At 40.0% G+C, this 20,365-nt stretch overlaps 2 protein-coding genes across 4 annotated transcripts; one reads left to right on the top strand and one right to left on the bottom strand.

Moving 5' to 3' along the window:
* Positions 1-2,264: 2,264 nt before the first annotated feature.
* LSM3 (LSM3 homolog, U6 small nuclear RNA associated (S. cerevisiae)) lies at positions 2,265-20,269 on the bottom strand. The gene is made up of 4 exons (XM_006901033.1): positions 20,217-20,269; positions 17,193-17,303; positions 11,765-11,860; positions 2,265-2,572 (listed from the first exon to the last, which is right to left on the bottom strand). The coding sequence occupies exons 1-4, from the start codon at positions 20,235-20,237 to the stop codon at positions 2,492-2,494; spliced, it is 309 nt and encodes a 102-aa protein (XP_006901095.1). The 5' UTR covers positions 20,238-20,269; the 3' UTR covers positions 2,265-2,491.
* Positions 14,968-15,588, top strand: LOC102873081 (ras-related protein Rab-18-like). Of its 3 annotated transcripts, none has more exons than XM_006901031.1 (2): positions 14,968-15,078; positions 15,136-15,588. In XM_006901031.1, the coding sequence occupies exons 1-2, from the start codon at positions 14,968-14,970 to the stop codon at positions 15,586-15,588; spliced, it is 564 nt and encodes a 187-aa protein (XP_006901093.1). The 3 variants fall into 3 exon arrangements, with proteins under 3 accessions (XP_006901093.1, XP_006901094.1, XP_006901092.1); XM_006901032.1 differs by having other exon boundaries at positions 14,968-15,159; positions 15,346-15,588; XM_006901030.1 differs by having other exon boundaries at positions 14,968-15,588.
* Positions 20,270-20,365: the final 96 nt, after the last annotated feature.

Here is a 20,365-nt window from a genome sequence, read left to right as displayed (position 1 = left end):
TTTAATTTCATACCACCTGAATTTCAGAATCATCTCAGGAACAGGTTTGAGGCCTTGAACACTAATGAGCGAAGACCAGATGAGTTGTGGGAGGATGTTAAATTTATCATCCAGGAAGAGTGCAGATGGTCATTATTTCAATATGGTACACCTATTTAATGGAGCCTTTTAACAGAAAATAGTTATTTCCAATTGCTTCCTGTACATCTCAAAGTTAGCCAATGAATAAAACAGACTGAAAAAGAATGCTTTGGCATTGTGTGGAGTTGGGGAAGAGTAGCAACTATAATATGCACTGCCAAAAGAATAAATCACTCTTAGAAGAAGTAGAAACAGTGTGCTCCTTACAGGCAAGGATAGTAAAACATCTCACATACTTTAGGCATGTTGTCAGAAAAGACCAGTCCATAGACAAAGACATCATGGTGGGAGAGGTAGAGGGTCAGTGAGGAAGGCTGTGGTTATTAAGGGTTCAAAACGGCTTTCCTAACCATTGACTTTGCCACATAGAAAGGAGGGATCATAGAAATAGGGAGTGTTAGTCTATCCACAAGGGTTATTGGCTAGTCTCACCATTCCACTAGCTTTAAATTGAGAAGATTCAGCATCAGAAGAAAGAATCTCAACACCAACAAGAGGAAGCAGTGCATATCCTTTGGGGCCATTCCTAGTAAGATAAGGATCTACACAGAGGAACTATAGCCTGAGCAGAGAACCAGCGACTGACTTGAGAAAGATCTGACATGGGACTGCCGCCTTATGGAGCCAGAGCTAGAGGCTTGCTGGGGGACTGAGGGAAGATGCTGTAACGGACAGGACTATGGAAACTTTGCAACACTGACCTTAGCCAAGGCTGTAAGTCAAAGGGCCTGTGACCTTACATGAGAAGCTGCCAGGACTGAGGGATTGTGTCCTGCTGCTTGTCTGAATTCCAGCTTGTCAATTTCCCTAATAAACTTCCTAAGTAGAGTTCTGTAGTCTGTGTTGTCATTCCAACAGATTTTGGACCCAGAAGAGCAGTTAAGATTGGTGTTGGAATTAGAAGTCGGTTCAGGAGCATGAGACAATGCCTGATCTTACAGGTATTAGTTTTGTACTATAGATGTTGCTGACATGGGCAGTTTCCCTTTGTGAATCAGGTCAGACTTGGCCATCCTCATGTGCCTGTCCTCAATGAGATGGACTGACTCAGTAACTATAAAAAAGACTGAGAAAACTGGATAAATTATGTATACTGCATTGAAACAGATGAGGGAGAGAACAGTTTAAAAGCAATATATGATAGGGTATTAGGCTTATCACAAGAGTCCAGAATGAAGGTTGCATAGTGGAGTGTACTAGGGGGTGGGGAACTGTATACCAATGAAGGAATTTTTCTTTTACTTTCAAGGAGAAGAGCGAACTGGAGGGGAGGGGTAGGCAGGGAGGAAAGTGCAACAATATATGAATGGAAATCCAAAAAATCTCTGTAAATGTTCATTAGAATAAAATAAAATTTTAAAAAATGATCTTAAGCATGACAAGAGATTGTACAATGGTACAGGATGGAGAGGTTGAGACCTGTTGTTTACAGGGTCACTATGAGTCATAGTTAGCTCAGTGACACCTAACCACAACTAAATAGGTTTTAAGATTGGTCTTGCGAAAGTGTGAGAAATTCTAACGTGCATATACTCTTTTCATCTTTGTTTTTCAGTCATTAACTGTGTACACTAAAGTTAGCAATAACAATAGCTTTAATCACCGTGTTTTACAGTACATAGAAATAAAGCTGCTAAAACCACTTCTCATCAATGGTCTATGATTCTGCTGAAACACAAGAATATTGGAAAATGGTTTGAGTCACGAATTACATGCAGTATTTGTTGATGTGACTAAGCTGAATCACATAGGTTGAAACCACTAAGTGTGACCTTAGAAATGCATCAAGCCAGACAGAAGGAACAGAAGTTGCCCTTTCTCCTACTACAAATGTTCATGTTTACAGTGATCTTCCCCTCTGATCTGTTCCTGACACTCTTCTCTGTGTTGTTATGACACCCTTCACTCATCAGAAATGCCCTGTAACTTTTGGCTTAAACAGCTCCTTCTCCATGATACCTGAGGAAAACACGTTGACCAAACCATCTCCTCCCTGGAGCTTCTAACAGAGTAAATGATCACTGAATGTGTTTCCTTTAAATAATACACAAGAGGCTGATTTTTTTTTTAAAAAAAGGGAAAAATCCGATTTAATTTAAAGACAAAAAACTGAAATTATTTGGAAAAGGTCTGTTAATTTTGTGATTACATTTATTTGACGGGTTGGAGAAAAATGAAAATGCCATTTAACCAAAGAACGTATAAGCTATCTAAATGAACTCACTTCAGGACTGAAGACCCACTGGTCACATCTGAGTATCAAAATTTATGCAGGTTTCTCTTTTGAATATATTATACATTAAAGAGACTACTGTACAAAGTCTCTTCCCCATTGGACAAATTCTTGGTTTCAGCCAACTCTCAACGGAGGGGCAACTAGAACAACACCATCTCCCCGAACAAAGAGCATTGGAATATTCCGCTTCGTTGACTAGAAGAGAAAAAACAAAACAAGTTTACACAACGATGTATCTATATTTTTGTGAAAAAAAATTTATAGAAAGCAAAATACAATACATAAAATGTATAGATTTGTCATTGACACAAAAACGGACTTACCTTCGTAGCACTCAAAACCAATGTATTTACTTTTCCTCAATATTAACAACTGTGGCAGGGATTGGAGCTGTCACCAGAACCCAGGCCCTCCTTTTCCCTGCGCACCAAACTAGACGACACTTCTCAGCTTTCTTTCCACTAAATACTGTCACACACTTGAGTTGTAGTCCATGCAAAGTGAACAGAAGCCTCCCATGAACACTGGGGATGAACTGAATGTCCCCTGCTGTGGTCTTACCCCTCCTCCTACAGAGATGGTGGTGAGAACACAGGAGATGGCAGAGCCTCCAGACAGACAACCGGAAGGAAGCTGGTGTGCTAATTTACAATCCCACTGAGGGCTTTCAGAGTTAGGTGAGTGAAAAAAACCACTTCTGACATGCTGAGTGGTTACTTTGCTTCTCTGTGCTACTGTAGTCACGTAAGGAATGGATACCTTGTGGCATCAGTTTCAAAGTTAGGCATCAGCTTATTTTCTAGTAAGCTTGACTGTTTGAAATCCTGCTACACCTTGGCAAAACATTAGGAAAAAATTCCATTATGATTGAGAAGGTAGCTCAAGGGACTCTCACACTTGGGTTCCTGAATAACCATGAGAAGGAAAACAGTCATGATCAAAAGACATCTGGATTTTCCTAAACCATTACATGTTTACCCCACTTCTCAATTTGTCATTGAAAAGTGATTTGTGTTACTAAGTTACTGGAAGTTATGTGACTGGAATTTCAAATACCAGGAGGATGGACAGGTTTTAACAGTTTTAAGACTAAGAAGTAAGACTGGTGATTGGCTTCTGAAATAACTGGGCAGTGAAAACCTATGAAAAGCAGTGGAACATTCATTATCTGATATACTGCCAAAGATAAAGTGCTCAGATTGGAAGGCCCTCAAAATGACTGAAGAAGAGCCAGGAAATATTATCAATTATATTATATATAATAAATATTGTAAATATTGGTAAAGGCTGTGAAAAAGAGAGACACTTCACAAGATGGACTGACATGCAGCGGCAACAATGGACTCAAGCCAACAGACACAGCTACAATTCAATGGCACCTAACGTTCCATGTTTGGATTCCTTTGTTCCCAGTTGTTTTGTTGTTGTTTGGTGGCACTGAATCGACTACCACTCATACCGATCCTATGAGCAACAGATCTATGTTCTACATTGTTTCCCAATCTGCCATGCTCAAGCCTGTTGCTGCAGTCACTGTGTGGGTCCATCTCACTGAGGATCTTCCTTTCTTTCAGAGCCTCTCCACCTTTCCCAGAGTGACATCTTTTTCCAAGGATTCCTGACAACGTGCCCAAAGTGCATGATGATGAAATTTTACCATTCTTGCCTCAGGAGTACCCTGGATGCACTTCCTCCATAACAGGTTTGTTTGTTCTTTTGGCAGTTCATACTATATTCAATACTGTGTGCCAGCACCACAATTCAAAGACACTGGACACTGTTTCTTCTTCAGTTTCCATCTGTCTTATTCATAGTCCAACTTGCACACATATATGAAACAAATGACAATGTCAGATCTTGGGTCAAGAATACCTTAGTCTCTGCACTGACATCCTTGCTCTTTCGCACTTTAAAGAGGTCTCTCTTTTGATTTCTTGACTGCTGCAATCTCTAGTGTTGACTGTGGATGAAAACAAGATAAAATAATTGACAACTTCAATTTCATCTTGCTTTTGGTACCAGCAGTCAGGAAATCAGATATACTACACTGAACAAACCCACTGTCAAGGACCTCTCCAAAATGCTGAAGAGCAATAATATCAGTTTGGAGACTTAAGGTATGCTTGGTTCATCTTCTCAAGCACCTGCTACATATCCAAAAGATGACTACTGATGCCTTTGAGTTGTGGTGTTAGAGAAGAATACTAAATATCCATCCCATGGACTGCCAAAAGAGCAAACAGACATGTCGTGGGAAAAGTGCTGCCGGAATGCTCCCTGAAGCAAGGGTAGCAAAACTTTGTCTTTCATGCTATGGACATTAAGCAAGGTGAGGCTATTCCTTAGAAAGAGATATGCTTGTAAAGGTGAAGGGTCATCAAAGGAGAGGAAGATCCCTGACAAGATGGACTGACACAGTGACTTCAGCAATAATGGACATGAGTGTGTCAGGATTGTGAGGATGACACTGGATGGGACAGGGTTCAGGTTGGCTGTTTATGAGGGTCGCTATGAGTCGTATTCAATATGACAGGACCTAATAATAATCATGATGTTGCCAACTGGTCCAAGGGTGGGGAATTTTTTCCCTCCAACTTGGCAATGTAATCCCTATTGAAGGCTGTAGTTCATCTACAAGCAAGGTTGTGTTCACCTGTTAACACTGGTTGTTGAGCCTTCCTCCAACCTGACGACACTCTTCTTCATATTGTGCAGCTTCTTGAATTATTAGCTAGGCGTAAAGATTTAATAGATATTGAGAAAGCATACAACCCTGATGCACATCTTTCCTGATTTTGTTTCTTTTTTATTACAGTTTGGTGTGTTATTATGGATAGAATATGTTCCTACCAGATCCTGAAAAGACAGGTTGAGATCTTAATTCACAAAGTATGACCATGTTTGGGAATAAATGGTTAATCAGGCCGTATCATACAGTAGGTGATCCTAAAGTGAATCACTTCTTTCCCTCTCCTCATATCATTAAATTGTTCCTTTATTGAAATGTTTTTTAATGAGCAGTCTAATAATTTTTTTAATTCCTCCTCTCTCACTTCTTATCTCTACTAACTCTCCACGATCACTTCTTCTGTGTATAAACCTTTCCTCAGCTTTTTAGATCAGTGGCCCTATACCACTAGTTGTGTTATTTGGGAGAGTTTTCCTTTCCATATGAAGCTGCCTACTGGCCCAGCGGTAAGGATTTTTGTCTTCTTGATTTTCAGATGTGACCCATTCTGAAAGCTGCTGTCACTGATCCTCTGCAGCAAGCACCTCAGATTCTTTCTTATGCCAGTTTAAAGACCAAGATGTGCCCGATCCAAAACACCAAGGTCCACTCTGACATTTTCAATTGCTTCCTATGCATCTGAAGATGGGCAATAAATAAGGATGACCAAAAAATGATGCCTTTGAATTGTGACGTTGAGTAATGAATATTCCATTGACTGCCAAAAGAACAAACAAATCTGCATTGGAGGAAGTTTAACTAGGGTATTCCTTAGAGGCAAGGATGGTAGAATTTTGTCTTCACATACTTTGGGCTTGTTGTAGGAAGGGCCAGTCCTGGGAAAAAGACATCATGCTGGGAAAGGTGGAAGGTCAGAGAAAGACAGGAAGGTTACCCTCTCCAAGAAGGAATGCCAATGACTGTACTAATGGGTTAAAGCATGTAAGCGAAAATGAGGAAGCCACAGGCTAGAACCCTGCTGTTCACAGGGTCATAGTGAGTGGTAGTCAACTCAAGAACACCTAATAACAAAAGTAAAGCTAGAGTCTTGGTGGCACAGTGGTTAAGCACTTGGCTGCTAAAAGAGAAGTCAGCAGTTCAAAACTACCAGCTGCTCATTTGGAGGAAGTACCAAAGGTAATAGTGTTGAAAATTTTACAGGGCATTCTATGAAATCTTGTAAGACTGCTTTCCATCAGAATTAACTCCACAGCAACTGATTTTAACAGTAAACCTGCTTTCAACTTGACGCTGGGTTTATGAAACAGGAGTTGTGGAGTGAATAATACTGCCTCTGCCCACAGTCTAGATGTACTTTGGGACTTAGGAATTTCCCACAGGAGCATGGTCTTGTTTTCGACCTTGCCTGGTACTGCACAAAAAATTAAGCTTTCCTTCCTGCTCTGTCTTCCTGAGCCTGGCCTTTGCTCTTCCCCAGTGTCTTCGCAGGATTTATAAGGAAGACATCACAGTGCCAGGGACTGAAAGGAGTTAAATTTAGGTCCAGACAAAGCAGAAGGAAATGGAGTTTTCCGGTTTCCTTTTCTCAAGGGAGGTGTCTGGATTTCCCTCACACCTCTTCCTGTGAATGAGTGCTCATTTTACTGGCAACTGGCATCAGGACAGTAGTTGAGTTGTGAAAGGGTTGAAAAGAAACTGGAACTGGGTCTCAGCCTCAGGACCAGGTCTGAGACATGTGCACAGCAGATGCAAGTCTTACTTCCCTCCTTTGATTGTAGACTAGCCATGTGTTAACAGCTTCCCTTCTGCACTAAAGCATCCTTTGATGTGGTGCCAGCAACAATCAGAGAACAGACCATTCCCTCCTCTACAACTTTGGTATTGCCCTTAAAATGCTACCAACCTCACAGCCCACACCCTTTTAGAGAAACCAATGCTGACACCTGTGAGTGTGTGGACCCTTTCTATGTGTTAATCAGTTTCTTTCCATTTGAGCTGTGGAGGAGGGAAGGGCATTTCAAGTGCCGGTTGTAATCTTGTACTAACAAATCAAAACCAGTATTTCACACAATTAAAAAAGGGGGGGGGAGTAAATCTGCAATTATTTATGTGTGCCTCTCCTGGGTTTTCTAACTATATCATCCATAGCCAGAGAGTGAGGGAACAGGTGAGTGGAAGAATGATGAAAGGAGGGCTGGACAGAAGGGCAAACTGTGCTTTGAGAAGACAGTTTAAATACTGTAATAATATGTGAAAAGGTCTGAAGTAGAAAAACAAAAGACAGATGCCTAGCCTGTCTGAAGCCTGGAGATCATCAAGGAACTGAAAATGAGGTGGAAAGGGGACAAGAATCTTCCAGCAAATCTGTCAGAGCAAGAGAACCTTCCTCTACACTGGTGTCCTAAATTCTGACTTCTAGGCTTTTAAACTGTGAGAAAATAAATGTATTTGCTAAAGTCTCCTACGTGGCATTTTTGTTATAGTAGTAACCAGATAACTAGCATACAATCTGATACTAGAGAAGTGAGGTCCTGCTCTAACAAATACCGAAAATGTGGAAATGGTTAACATTTCAGATGCCTGATAGTGAAAGCAGAGCTCTGGTAGCCTAGTGGTACACAGCTGCTCTGGCAATTGAAAAATATTCAGTTTGAATCTACTAGCTGTTCTGCATAAGATGGGCTGTTTCCTCCTGTGTAAGTCCCTACCTCTGACAACCTGCTGGAGGGTCAACTATGGGTTGTTTCCAACTCAACAGTACATAACAGATAGCCTTAAAGAGACTACTGGCAGAATTACAAACACAAAAGGCAATTCTGGCAAAACCTCATAAGTGACAGCCCGACAGAAAATCTCTTATTGCCTTAGAGAATATATATGAGACCAGCTATGCAATGCTGCTGGAAAGGTGGACATGAAATAAGCAAATGTGGACAATTTGTTTAACCTGGTGAACTAACATTTTCTCCAACTGACAAGGTCTGAAGTTGAAAATCACGCATGGATAAAAGATGCATGCAGTGAAGCACAAGCAAGATCAATGAATTTTCATGTATCAAAAACATGAAAAGTTTCATTATATGCTTCCAGTTACAATTTGCTTTTAATAAATTACAACTAGGTGAGTAGAAGTGTAGTGGGAAAAGACAAACCCCAAACCAAAGCCACTGCTGCTGAGTCTATGTCAACTCACAGTGGCCACAGCAGAACTGTTCCCTAGGATTCCCAAGGCTACACCTTTACAGTAGCACAATGTCACATCTTTCTCCCACGGAGTGGCTGCTGGGTTTGAACTGCTCATATATTAGGCAGCAGATGAATATGGTTTCTCCATTCTCCTTCTACCTTGCTGTAAAGTGAACTTTTTTTCAACTAAAGTAATATACTGCACCAAACTGCAGAAAAAGATGTGGCTGTCATTCACCAAGCTACACCACTTGTTGTTAAGAGCTGTAGAGTTGTAGACAACCCACAGAGAACCTATGAACAAAAGTCTTAAACACAAAACTTTCCATTTTTCTCCAAGTTCACAGAGATTCTGGAGGCAATCTTTTTTAGTAACACTCTTTCAAGTTTGTGAGACTGTAAATATTTATGAGAGAAGAGTGTTCTTCTTTCTTTTGAGGAGTAGCAGGTAGATTCCAACCACTGGCTTTTTGGTTAGCAGCCAGACATGTCATACACTATGCCACCACCACATCTCCTTACGTCTATTATATAATGCAGTGTGTGTACAGAGACAAGCATACAAAGAACTTGCTGTTGTTGTTGTATATCGTCGAGTCAGAGCCAACCTATAACTGACCCTCCAGCTGGTTTTCAGAGGCAGTTAATCACACCGGAGGAGACTGTGCACCTTTCTCCTGTGGAGTGGCTGTGTGTCTTTGGAATTGCAGTGCAGCTTCTTGCCAGTAGGCCACCATAGCTTCCTTTAAGTATTTAATTAATTTTATCAAAATCATAAATTCTAGTACAAATATAACAGATTAAGATAATCTATTATAGTAATATAATAGAAATATAATGATTACTTATAATATCTGATCATCCTTTTATGGTATATTGTCTTTCCCTTTACTTAGTTTATCTGGTTTTTATTTATCTTCCCCCTCTCAATCATCCTTGGTAACCATCTAAGAATACTTCTGTGTGTATACCTTGCCTTGGCTTTTTATATTAGTGATCTATCTTATATCATAATAGTTCTTTTGTGACTTATAGTTTAACATATTGTCCTCTAGATGCAACCATGTTATGCTTTAGAGTGTTGCATGATAGTACTTCATTGTATGAATGTACCATACTCTCTTTATCCATGCATCTTGTTCGATACTAGGATTCTTTTCTCTGTGCTTTTATGAGTAATACTCTAGTGAATATGAGTGTACATGTATCTACTTGTGTAGCAGCTCTGCGGATCTCCCAAACAAGCTACACCATAGGGATGTGAAAAATGGCAACCAGAGCTCCATACTATTCTAAAGATGTTATTTTATAAAATGTAGGTATAGATCATAAAAGCATTATTTATGCTAGTATTACTGTATTTCAATAAGTTGAAAAATATTCTTTAAATTTTTTTAGCCATGAGACATCTGGCAAAATATTTCACTAAAGTCAGAGCCTTGAAAGTAGTTCTACCCTCATGTTGTTACGTGAACTGAGATTGACTCAATGACAACTAACAAGTACTGACAGGATGTCCAGCACTACTCCTACACTAGCACACACAAGGCCCTTACACTATGAGATCTTTGAAGGCATATAAATTGATATATTTCAGCAACTATATGCTGCCCTGGACACAATCACCAGGTTATGCCAAGAAATCTCGAGGACAACCACCTTGCCAACTGACCGGAAAAGATCTATATTTATTCCTATTCAAAAAAAAAAGGTGATCTAACAGAGTATGGAAATTATCAAACAATATCATTAATATCACTTACAAGCAAGATTGTGCTGAAGATTATCCAAAAACGACTGGACCAGTACATTAGACAGATGTGGGTGCAGGCTGGGTTTAGAAGAGGCTGTGACACTAGGGACACCATAGCCAACATTAGATGGATCTTAACCAAAAGAAGAGAGTATCTATCTGAGGAATATCTATCCATGTTTCATTGACTATGCAAAGGCATTTGACTGTGTGGATCACAACAAACTGTGGCTAAGCTTGAGAAGAATGAGAATCCCAGGACACTTGATTGTGCTCATAGAAAACCTATACTTGGACCAGGAAGCAGCTGTCAGAAAAGGACAGGGAAACAAGGCATGGTTCAGGATCCCTGGAAAGGTGTATATCAGGGATGCACCCTATCTCCGTACCTTTTCAATCTATATGCAGAACACATCACCTGGTGGGGAGCATGGACTTTATGAGGAAGAATGTGGCATTAGGATTAGAGGGAGACTCATCAACAATCTGCATTATGCAGATGACACAACTCAGCTTGCTGAAACTGAGGATGACATAAGGCATTTGTTACAGAAGGTCAAGGATTGTAGTCTTCAATAAGGAAACAAAGATTCTCAAAACTGGGCCAAGTGGGAAATTCATGATAGAACAACTTTAGCTTGCTTGGTTCAGTCAACATTCTTGGCACCAGGAGTCAGGAAATAAAAAGACAAATTTCATTGGGAAAGTCTGCTGTCAGGGACCTCTCTAGTTTACTGAAGAGAAACAATGTCAGTCTGGAGACTATAAGATGTGCCATGTTATGCAAGAGAGAGTTGGGATAACCAAAGGAGGATTCATGTCTGAGCTGTGGTGCTGGAGAAGAGTGTTGAGCATACTGTGGACTTCCAAGAGAACAAATAGGTCTGCCCTGGAGAGTGTGAAACCAGGCTGCTCCCTGGAGGCAAGGATTTTGAAGCTCTGTTGACATAATTATGGCACGAGGCCAGGAGGTACCAGTCCTTGGAAAAGGACATCAAGCTTGGAAGGGTGAAGGGACAGCACAGGAGAGGAGGAGCCAGGATAAGATGGATTGATTCAGTGATTAGAGAAATGAGCCAAAGTCTGTCAGAGACGGTGAGACTAGCTCATGATAGTGCAGGGTTCAGATAGGGTCATGATGAATCACAGGCGACTTGAATCACAACAACTTGATGGCATATAACAACAACAACAAGAAAACATAGGGAGCTCTGGAGACATACTGGCAAGAAACCGCACTACAATCCCAAAGGCACACCAGCTGCTCTGTGGGAAAAGGATGGGAAATCTCTACCCATGTGATTAACTGCCTCTGAAAATCCACCAGAGGGTCAGCTATGGGTCAGTTCTAATTCTACAGTTTACAACAAAAACAAGGAAGCATAGGGAGCTTTGGTAACCTAGAGGCAAGAAGATACGCTCCAATTCCAAAGTCACACCGTTCAAATGCATCAGTTGCTCTGCAGGATTAAAATGGGCTATCTTCTCCCGTGTGAGCTTTGTGCCTCTGAAAACTCAATGAAGGGTCAGCTATGGATTGATTCGACTCAATGGCACACAACAAGAAGGAAGCATAGCTAGGAAGTGGCCAAGTCAGTACAGGAAACCAGGCCTACTTAACCTCAAAGCTTCATTCTCTAAATGCTGTCCACAGAGATCAGGTGTGGCAACACATGACTGGCTTTGCATAAATGTTAAGCTGCTGGATGCTGAGAATGAATGAAATTTTCAGAGCAACCACCAGCTATGCACAACTTACTTTATAGATCTCTTCATATGTTTCTTCATCAATTTCTATAGTAGTCACCGTTTCTTCCACATCTCCCAATATCATATTTAAATGTTGATCATAAGCCTGAAGCAAGGAGGAAAACAAGAATTTAATAATCAAATTCTGAAAAGAATAAACAGGAATTATATTATGTAAATGGCTCAATTACAACTTGCTTACTCCTCATACTTCACATTATTTTTTCTTTTTTTAAATTATTTCCTCTGTGTGTGTACCATCAAATCAGATTTGACTGGTACCGGGGGAGACTGGAGATTGCCTCTCCTTTTCCAGCAGAGCATCTGGTGAATTCGAACCACATACTTCTGGGATTGCAGTGCAGCTTCTTGCAACTAGGCCATGAGAGCTCACTTACAAATTATTTTTCTTATACTACAAACTTTTATACTTCCGTAGCTTGCCTCTGGAAACCCTATGACACTGATGTGTCAAATGCGTTAATGGGGGGAGCTCTGGAGGCCTAGTGGCAAGAAACTGCACTGCAATCCCAGAGGAACACGGTTCGAATCCACCAGACGCTCTGCCGGAGAAGGAGGCGCAATATCCTCCTGTACCAGTCAGATCTGATTTGACGGTACACGTACACAAAATTAAAAAAAAAAAATGCGTTAATGGTTGGTTACCCAATGCAGACAGTGTGGGTTGGAGTTCCCCAATTAAAACAAGCTTGGAAGAAGGAGTGGCATCCACTTTCATAATAGCTTGCCTCTGGAAACCCTATGAACATGGAGAAGAGGATGAGACACCCAAGTGTTGACTCTCCTTCACAGGGTTGCTGAGTCTCCTGCGATTCAACGGCACTTAGCAACAACAGCAACAACCTTTTATATGCAAATGAAAAATAATCAAGTGTATTTTTCTTTAAAAATCCCATCCAATAATAATTTAATTGATCTGACAAAAACATAGAACCATTTATATGGTCCACAATGAATTCACTCAACATAAGTTAAAATGGTTTTTTAAGTGTCCTCTCTGATCCTAGCTCAGGTAACCACATGAGTGGAACTACTTTCAAGGCTTTGACCTTTGAGAGAGATTCAAAACAGTCATATCATAAGTAAATATTGATACTGAAATGTGAAAAAGACAAGATTAATCGTTCATTAGTAGCTTTCTTCCTATTTATAACAATATGATAACAATAAAACAGAAAAGGAGATCAAAAGTCTTGGTTTAACTGCTAAGGCAATGAGACTGTAGTGTCTTAAAGGCATAAGACACTGTCACTCACATTTTCCTGGAATGGCCAAAACAAAGGTTAAATGAGAACAATGCCATGCCCCTTTATTAAATATTCAGACCACAATTGTGTTTCACATCTATGAGCTCCATCAATAAACATTTTCAACCAAATATCTAGGGATGTTCTCAATCCAAGCTCCAGAATTTAGGGTTTTTACTAAAAAGTGAACTTTGATAAGAACTGGTGCACCACTCACATCAAAATGAAAAGAGAAAACCAGCCATGTTGGGAATACCTAGAGAGAACGCTAAGAAGAAAAGCCTATAGCTGAATGGCAGAAAAACCAAGCAGGCTCATATGCTAATTAAACATTAAGTAGGAGGACATTTAAGATAGAGGCAATTGGCTCTATAGAGAGAAAGGAACCCTTGAGAGCTTGATTAATACCTCTAACTTGGCTGCCTTTCCACATGCCACAAGTACATGTGTATAAGTTCAATCCCACTTTTCTCCCCAAGTTGTCAGTATTCCATTTCCTGGGGAACCTCTTTAAGTCTTGCTATAGGAAAAACCCACTACCTTCCCAATATCCTTCCTTCTCTCCAAGCATGTTCAGTGCTTATTTATGGAAGGTGAAATCGTGGTACTGAAAAGTAGGATTGAAGTTAGGTTCAGAGTTCTGGATCTCCTTTACTGTTTATGTCGTCCTTTTTTTTTTTTTTACTATGATGCACTTCAGTATCACTTCTGTAAATGTAAACAGGGATAATTAGTCTCTCTGGGCTGCTTGTGAGGAAGAGCCATTCCTTGGAAAAATACATCATGCTTGGAAAGGTGGAGGGTCAGTGAGTGAGAGGACTCCCACCAAGAGGTTTTGACACAGTAACTATGGGCTCAAGTATATCTGAGATGGTTAGGATAGCACAGGATAGGACAAGACTCAGATTTGTTGTCTACAGGATCACTATGAGTCACAGTCAACTGGACAGCACCTAAAAACATCTCAGACAGGGTGGTTCTAAAGACCAAATGAGATACTACATAGAGATCATTTAGAATAATATGTGCCTGTTATCTGGTACTCTTGTGTGGCTCCAACTCATTGCATCCCTCAGGATAAGAGAACACTACACTGCCTGATCCTGCACCAGACTCACAACTGCTACTGCGTTTGGTATAGTCATCAGTCAGTTCACCTTGTTGAGGGTCCTCCTCTTTTTCATTATATTTGCTTTGTACTTAAATGCTTGAAAAAGACTTATATTTAAAATCAAGGTAGAGTAGTAGTGATAAAAACAACATACTTAGGAAGGTACTAAAGTCATCAAGAATAGGTAAACTTTCAGTTTATTCTCTTTATGAAAAAATGGGAGCACTTGAAGGCATCAACTCTAGAGAAATAAGCGCAGAAAAAAAAATATGTACAAATATACAAATGCACAATTATTCAGAATAACAAGAAATCCAAAGCCTAAGCATCATTACTAACATATACCAAATCTCACATACTCATTTTAAAAAACAAAAGATTTCTATGCATTCATGACCAATGATTTCCAAGAAAGATCAAGTGGCAAAAGGTGCTAAGAAAGGAGAGCAGGATCACACTTCTCAAGCGTTGTCAGCTATCACTGAGTCAGTTTCAATTCCTAGCAACCCCAATGACAAAGGAGAGCTGCCTCACATGGTTTTCAAGGCCAGCATCTTTAATGCAAGTGTATCACCAGGTCTCCTGCCTGCTGAGTAGCTGGCTAAGCTTGAACAACCCATGGGCACTTTGATTACTCATTTTTTTTTACCCATTTTGCCATCAGGGCTCTTCGAGTGGCGTCTTTGATACACATTCACATCCATAAGACTATAAATACACTGCAAGGTGGCAGCCTTTACGCCGTGTGGTGCGCATGTGCAGGCAGTTTTTGCTGGTTAAGGGTAGAGAGGAGGACCCAGGCGGCCAGCTGAGTTGGAGCTGAGCTGGGTCGGGATGGACGAGGACGTGCTGACCACCCTTAAGATCCTCATAATCGGCGAGAGCGGGGTGGGCAAGTCCAGCCTGCTCTTGAGGTTCACAGATGATACTTTTGATCCAGAACTTGTAGTAACAATAGGTGTTGACTTTAAGGTAAAAACAATTTCAGTGGATGGAAACAAGGTTAAATTTGCAATATGGGATACTGCTGGTCAGGAGAGGTTCGGAACATTAACTCCCAGTTATTACAGAGATGCACAAGATGTTATATTAGTTTACGATGTCACAAGAAGAGACACCTTTGTTAAACTTGATAATTGGTTAAATGAATTGGAAACATACTGCACGAAAAATGACATAGTAAACATGTTAGTTGGAAATAAAATTGATAAGGACAACCATGAAGCTGATAGAAATGAAGGCCTGAAATTTGCACAGAAGCATTCCATGTTATTTACTGAAGCAAGTGCAAAAACCTGTGATGGTGCACAATGTGCCTTTGAGGAACTAGTTGAAAAGATCATTCAGACTCCTGAACTGTGGGAAAGCGAGAACCAGAATGAAGGAGTAAAACTGTCACACAGAGATGAGGGCCATGGAGGAGGCACGTGTGGTGGTTACTGTTCTGTGTTATAAACTCTGGGAAATTCCATCTCTTGTATATTTGCTCAGATAGTGACATCTTTCTGTATATAAACTCTTTAACTGCTATTTTAGGGACCTTGCAGTTTGCACATATTTGTTTTATATCATGATGATAAAAAAATTGCAGGAAATCCCACTCATTGGCTTTCCCAGGTAACATGTTATAGCAAGAATGCAGTTTGCAGTTTACAGTTTTTTATGTAACATAGTTAACATATGTAAAATAGGTGTACCTTAATAAGTACATCTGATTTTATGGTTTACATTTATCATGTAATTTTTTAAAAATACATCTATATAGTATATGTTGATACAAGGTCTGCTTTTGATCTCCTTTTTTTTCCTCAAGTATTCCTATTAATTATTGAATTATTTAGTATCTAGAACTCCTAGAAATACTAGGAAGCATCCTTGGATCATCAAATCTGGCAAATTGCCATTCAGGAATAACAAAGAGCAAGCTTTTCTAGGATGTGTGCCAACAGATTCTGTTTTAGTATTAAGAGTCTCATTACAGAAAGCCCCAACCAATTTATAATTAAATCTACTTGTTCTGATGATGCTTCTAAACTAGCAGTAATGTTAAAGAAGTTTGATCTTACTTTTTAATTTGCATAATTGAATAAAACACTTGCATAATAACTAGGGTTTTAATTCTGTGGTAAATACGTTGGATTCATGGCCCTTTTGCACGCATTTTTAGTCATGTGGTTGGCAGAGTGATGGCAAAGGTTTTCCTCCATTTTGGTTTCAGAAGGACATGAAAAGTGTTTATTTTAACATATAATTCTTACAACTGTCAAAATCAACTTCCTTTTCTCATAAATGTTGGTAGTGTCTGTCCACGTACATCAGTCGTAACTTGAATGTTGATGAATATATCCTTTGACCTTTGTAAATGGCTAGTTAATAGTCAGAAACCCCAATTTCTATGTTTTAAGAAATAGAGAAAAACACTAAATGACAATTTGAGAAAGTCTTCCAGATTTTGATGTGTATGGGAGCCTACTATTGTAATGAAAGTCTTGATAATTCACTGTAACAAGTAGCCAATAGCTTACCAAACCCAACTTGTACAGACTAATAAATCTTTTCCACAAGAAAGAAAAAAGAATATAAATACACTGCAAACACTGAAAAGTACACAGTGCTTACCAACAAAGAAAATCGGACACTATATATTTCTGTGCGGCTTAATTTCTCTGTAGTTGCATTTATAATTTATTTAGTTCATATATAACCAAAGTTAACAAGTGGCTTTTTAGTAATTTTAAAACAATTTTATTGTTTTTGATATTTAATATGTAACAGTTTATATAAAATCCTTTTCTAAAAATTTAATAAGAACGGAGAATAAATAAATATTCTTTATAAGACAGCAGAAAGGAAAAAGGGGGAAGGAAAATACTCTCAAAGCAGCTTTTTGTTAAGAGGTAAAACCCCGTTTGTATTTAAAGAAATTTGAGGCTGTTTCCAACTACCTCTCTTTAAGTCTTCACAATGTGAAATACTTTTTCACACTGGAAAGTTTTTATGTATCAGGAGAGTGGGGCCAATGGAGGATGGCTTCAAAATAAATGAATATATTAACTTACGTGTAATCTTCCTCGGAGCTCTCGGTCATTGCGCATCTTCACATAAATTCGCTCATCCAGGCTGAGCCTGATAAGATCTAGAGGCTCCTCTACTGTGTTGGTGGTTTGTTGCTGACAAAAGAAACCAATGTGGTGTTACAGCACTAAACACAGTGCAGTGCTAATGACTGTGGGAAAGCCACTTACCCCAAGCTTCGGTTTCCTATATACCTTATACTGCTGTGAAGCCCAAACAACACACAGGTAGTCCCAAATTTATGTGTTCAAACTACAATGAATCACAGTTATGGTAGTCTATTTTGGCCTAGTGGTAAGAAGCTGTACTGCTATCTTGAAGGCTGGGCATGCAGTTCGAATCTACCAGCTCCTCTGCAGGAGGAAGAGGGGCAATATCCTCCCATGCAATGAACTGCTTCTGAAAACCTGCCAGAGGGTCTGCTATGGGTTGGTTCGGACTCTATGTTACTCAACAACAATATGTAGACAGAATGTTGCAGTGTGTAATTTGCTAATGTTATTATTCTCAAATGCTAACTGTCATATGTTTATGACTTACTGTCCTACAACAATGCTGGTCTACTACAATAAGTGTCAGGGCAGAGAGTTTTAACAAATAGGGAGCCAGGTAATATTCAATTCTAATGACATGTAACAAATAAATGAACTGCACATGTACCTGATAGTTGTTAAAATGCCAATTTCATTAAAATACTCTTTGGTGTATATGGAATATTGCATCTCAAATTGGTAGAGTACCCTCTCTAGCATTATCCCACTTGGCTTATTTTTTTTATTTCAATGTGAGCTAAAAGTGAAATTAAGTGGGTTCTGATCAATGTCTAGAAGTCCACCTTACTGTAATTGGTAAAACACTGTTCAATTCTTTATCACTGAAGTTCCATGATTCATGTATTTTTATATTTCTTATACATTGTAATAAATTATAAAGATGTGAACTGTAAAGCTACAAGTAAAAGGGCATAAAAGAAAAGAAAGCAGGAGCTCCAGTGGCATAGTAGCAAAAAGCTGTGTTGCAATACTTAAGGTGAATGGTTTGACTCCACCAGATGCTCTGCTGGAGAAGGAGGGGCAATATCCTCCTGTGCCAGCAGAATCTGACTGGATGGTACACAAGAAAGAAGAGAGAGAGAGAGAAGTACTGGAGTACTTAGAACCAACTTACGACAGAGTCATTAGAATGGAACTTACTCATAATGTGGGGATTACCCGTCCATGCCTTTAAGGAGCAGAATGAGACTTGGTCTCACACAGTTTATTAATATTATCAAGAGGTGTCAGTCTGTCAGTCCTTGGGAAAGGACACAAAGCTCAGAGAAGCAGAGGATGCAACTGAAGGCCAGTAAGACCCTTCATGAGATGTTCTGACAGAGTAATTTCAACAAAGGGAGTAAGCACAGTAAAGATTACTGTGAGGATGACACAAGACTGAGCAAGGTTTCAATGCGTTGTACACCGATGACAGCACTTCACAACCACCACTACCTGTATATGAGTCACCTGGCCTGGCACATTATTTAAAAACAGTACACTCACGTTGATCCCATTATGGGTCAACTGTGCTGACAAGGTTTTATGTGTATGTGTTTTCTTTTTTATTATTAATTTTAATGAACGTTTACAGAGACTTTGGATTTCCATTCATTCACTGTTGCACTGCCAGGAGTTTTAAAGGCCGACTTTTAAAAAGATTGCTAGGCTTTCTAAACTGGCACCTTGTGGACTTGACCTGAGCATGTTAACTGTTTGTACTGCTCAGTGCGAGAACACATGAAGGGTAAAAGACGAACATGCAGGGAGCAGTTACACAGACTGCAAAGCTATCATACTATACTAATTTACTTTTCTCCCTCACAATGTAAACTGACTCAATTCAAGTGTCTAGGAGAGCCACTTTAGAATTTAACTTCATGTCCACTATTGTATTGAAAACATTCCCTTATGCCTACTACACAGCAGTCAGAATGCCAAGGGATGAAGATCTGAAAGGCATGTATCACTGTAAGAACACACACACTGCAAAGTCCTACCACTAGCTACCTCAATATAGGGAGCTCATTGCATTTTGTTGCCTTCTCAGAGACTGCCCCCGAGTATCCAGTTCATTCACACAATATATCAGATATGTTTTAAATCTGGGTAGACAAGACTAGTAAACAAATCATGAACATTCTAGCAAGAGATGGATATTAAAGAAGCATTAAAAATATGACATAGTATGAAAAAAAAATAAAGCAGGGTAAAAAAATGGGGGTGGAGTTAGAGGGAGGGAGAAGGGACCTGATATTTTAAATGAGGCCAGAGAGGGTCTCTTTGATGCAGCAATATTTGAATAAAAACGGGAAAGGCTACGGCTTGACCCCAAAAGATATACCAAGGCATGCATTTTAGTCAAAAAGAGAGGTGTTAAATACTGCAGGGCAAGTAACTCTGCATTTCAGTTCCTTGCTTGTTTCCTTCATACCACATCACAGTCCCTGTACAAGTCGTATTTACGTTTACTTTTCCATTATCACGCCTCCCTCCTCGACTTCAGCTTCAAGTGGGGTCAGGGGTCACATACGTCAAAGTGGTGTTTAGCACAGTATCTGTATTTGCTGAATGAATACATAATTGCTACAGTGACTTTTACAGAGAAACAATGACAAGCCCTCAACTTTACTCCTCAACCGTGCGTCTTAGCTACCAGGATATCAGCTGCTCTAGAACGAAGACTGGGAAAATGATCCCCATCCTACAGAAAACGGTGAGATTTGGACAGAAGTGACAAGAGTGGCTGGTGTTCAAGAGGCCTTCCAACAAGGAAATCTCTAGATGCAAAATTTGCAGGAGGTGCAGCTATTTGCAGGGGTGGACACGGCAGCCAGGCCGCGGGGACTGAGAATGAGTACAATAGGCTAGTTTGACGTGAGCTTGGGGGAAGTGGCCTTGGCACGTGAAACCTAAGATGCCCAGAACTGGGAGTAGGGAAGGCGCTTTGAGGCGAGCTCCTTAGAAAGAACTCACCTGGTCCACGTCGTCCGCCATGTTTCAAACCCTGCGCCTTTTCCCTCCTCTCGCGACAACTGTAACACGGGTCAACGCACTGGAAGTTGTTTCTGGTTGTTTCCGGCGGGTCACGCCGCCGCGGGCCGGCCCGAGCAGGAGAGGCACGG

Source organism: Elephantulus edwardii, unplaced genomic scaffold, assembly GCF_000299155.1.
Source record: "Elephantulus edwardii isolate Elephantulus edwardi_28Jun2011 unplaced genomic scaffold, EleEdw1.0 scaffold00306, whole genome shotgun sequence".
NCBI classification, from domain to species: domain Eukaryota; kingdom Metazoa; phylum Chordata; class Mammalia; order Macroscelidea; family Macroscelididae; genus Elephantulus; species Elephantulus edwardii.
This window is presented reverse-complemented; position numbering and strand designations above follow the sequence as displayed.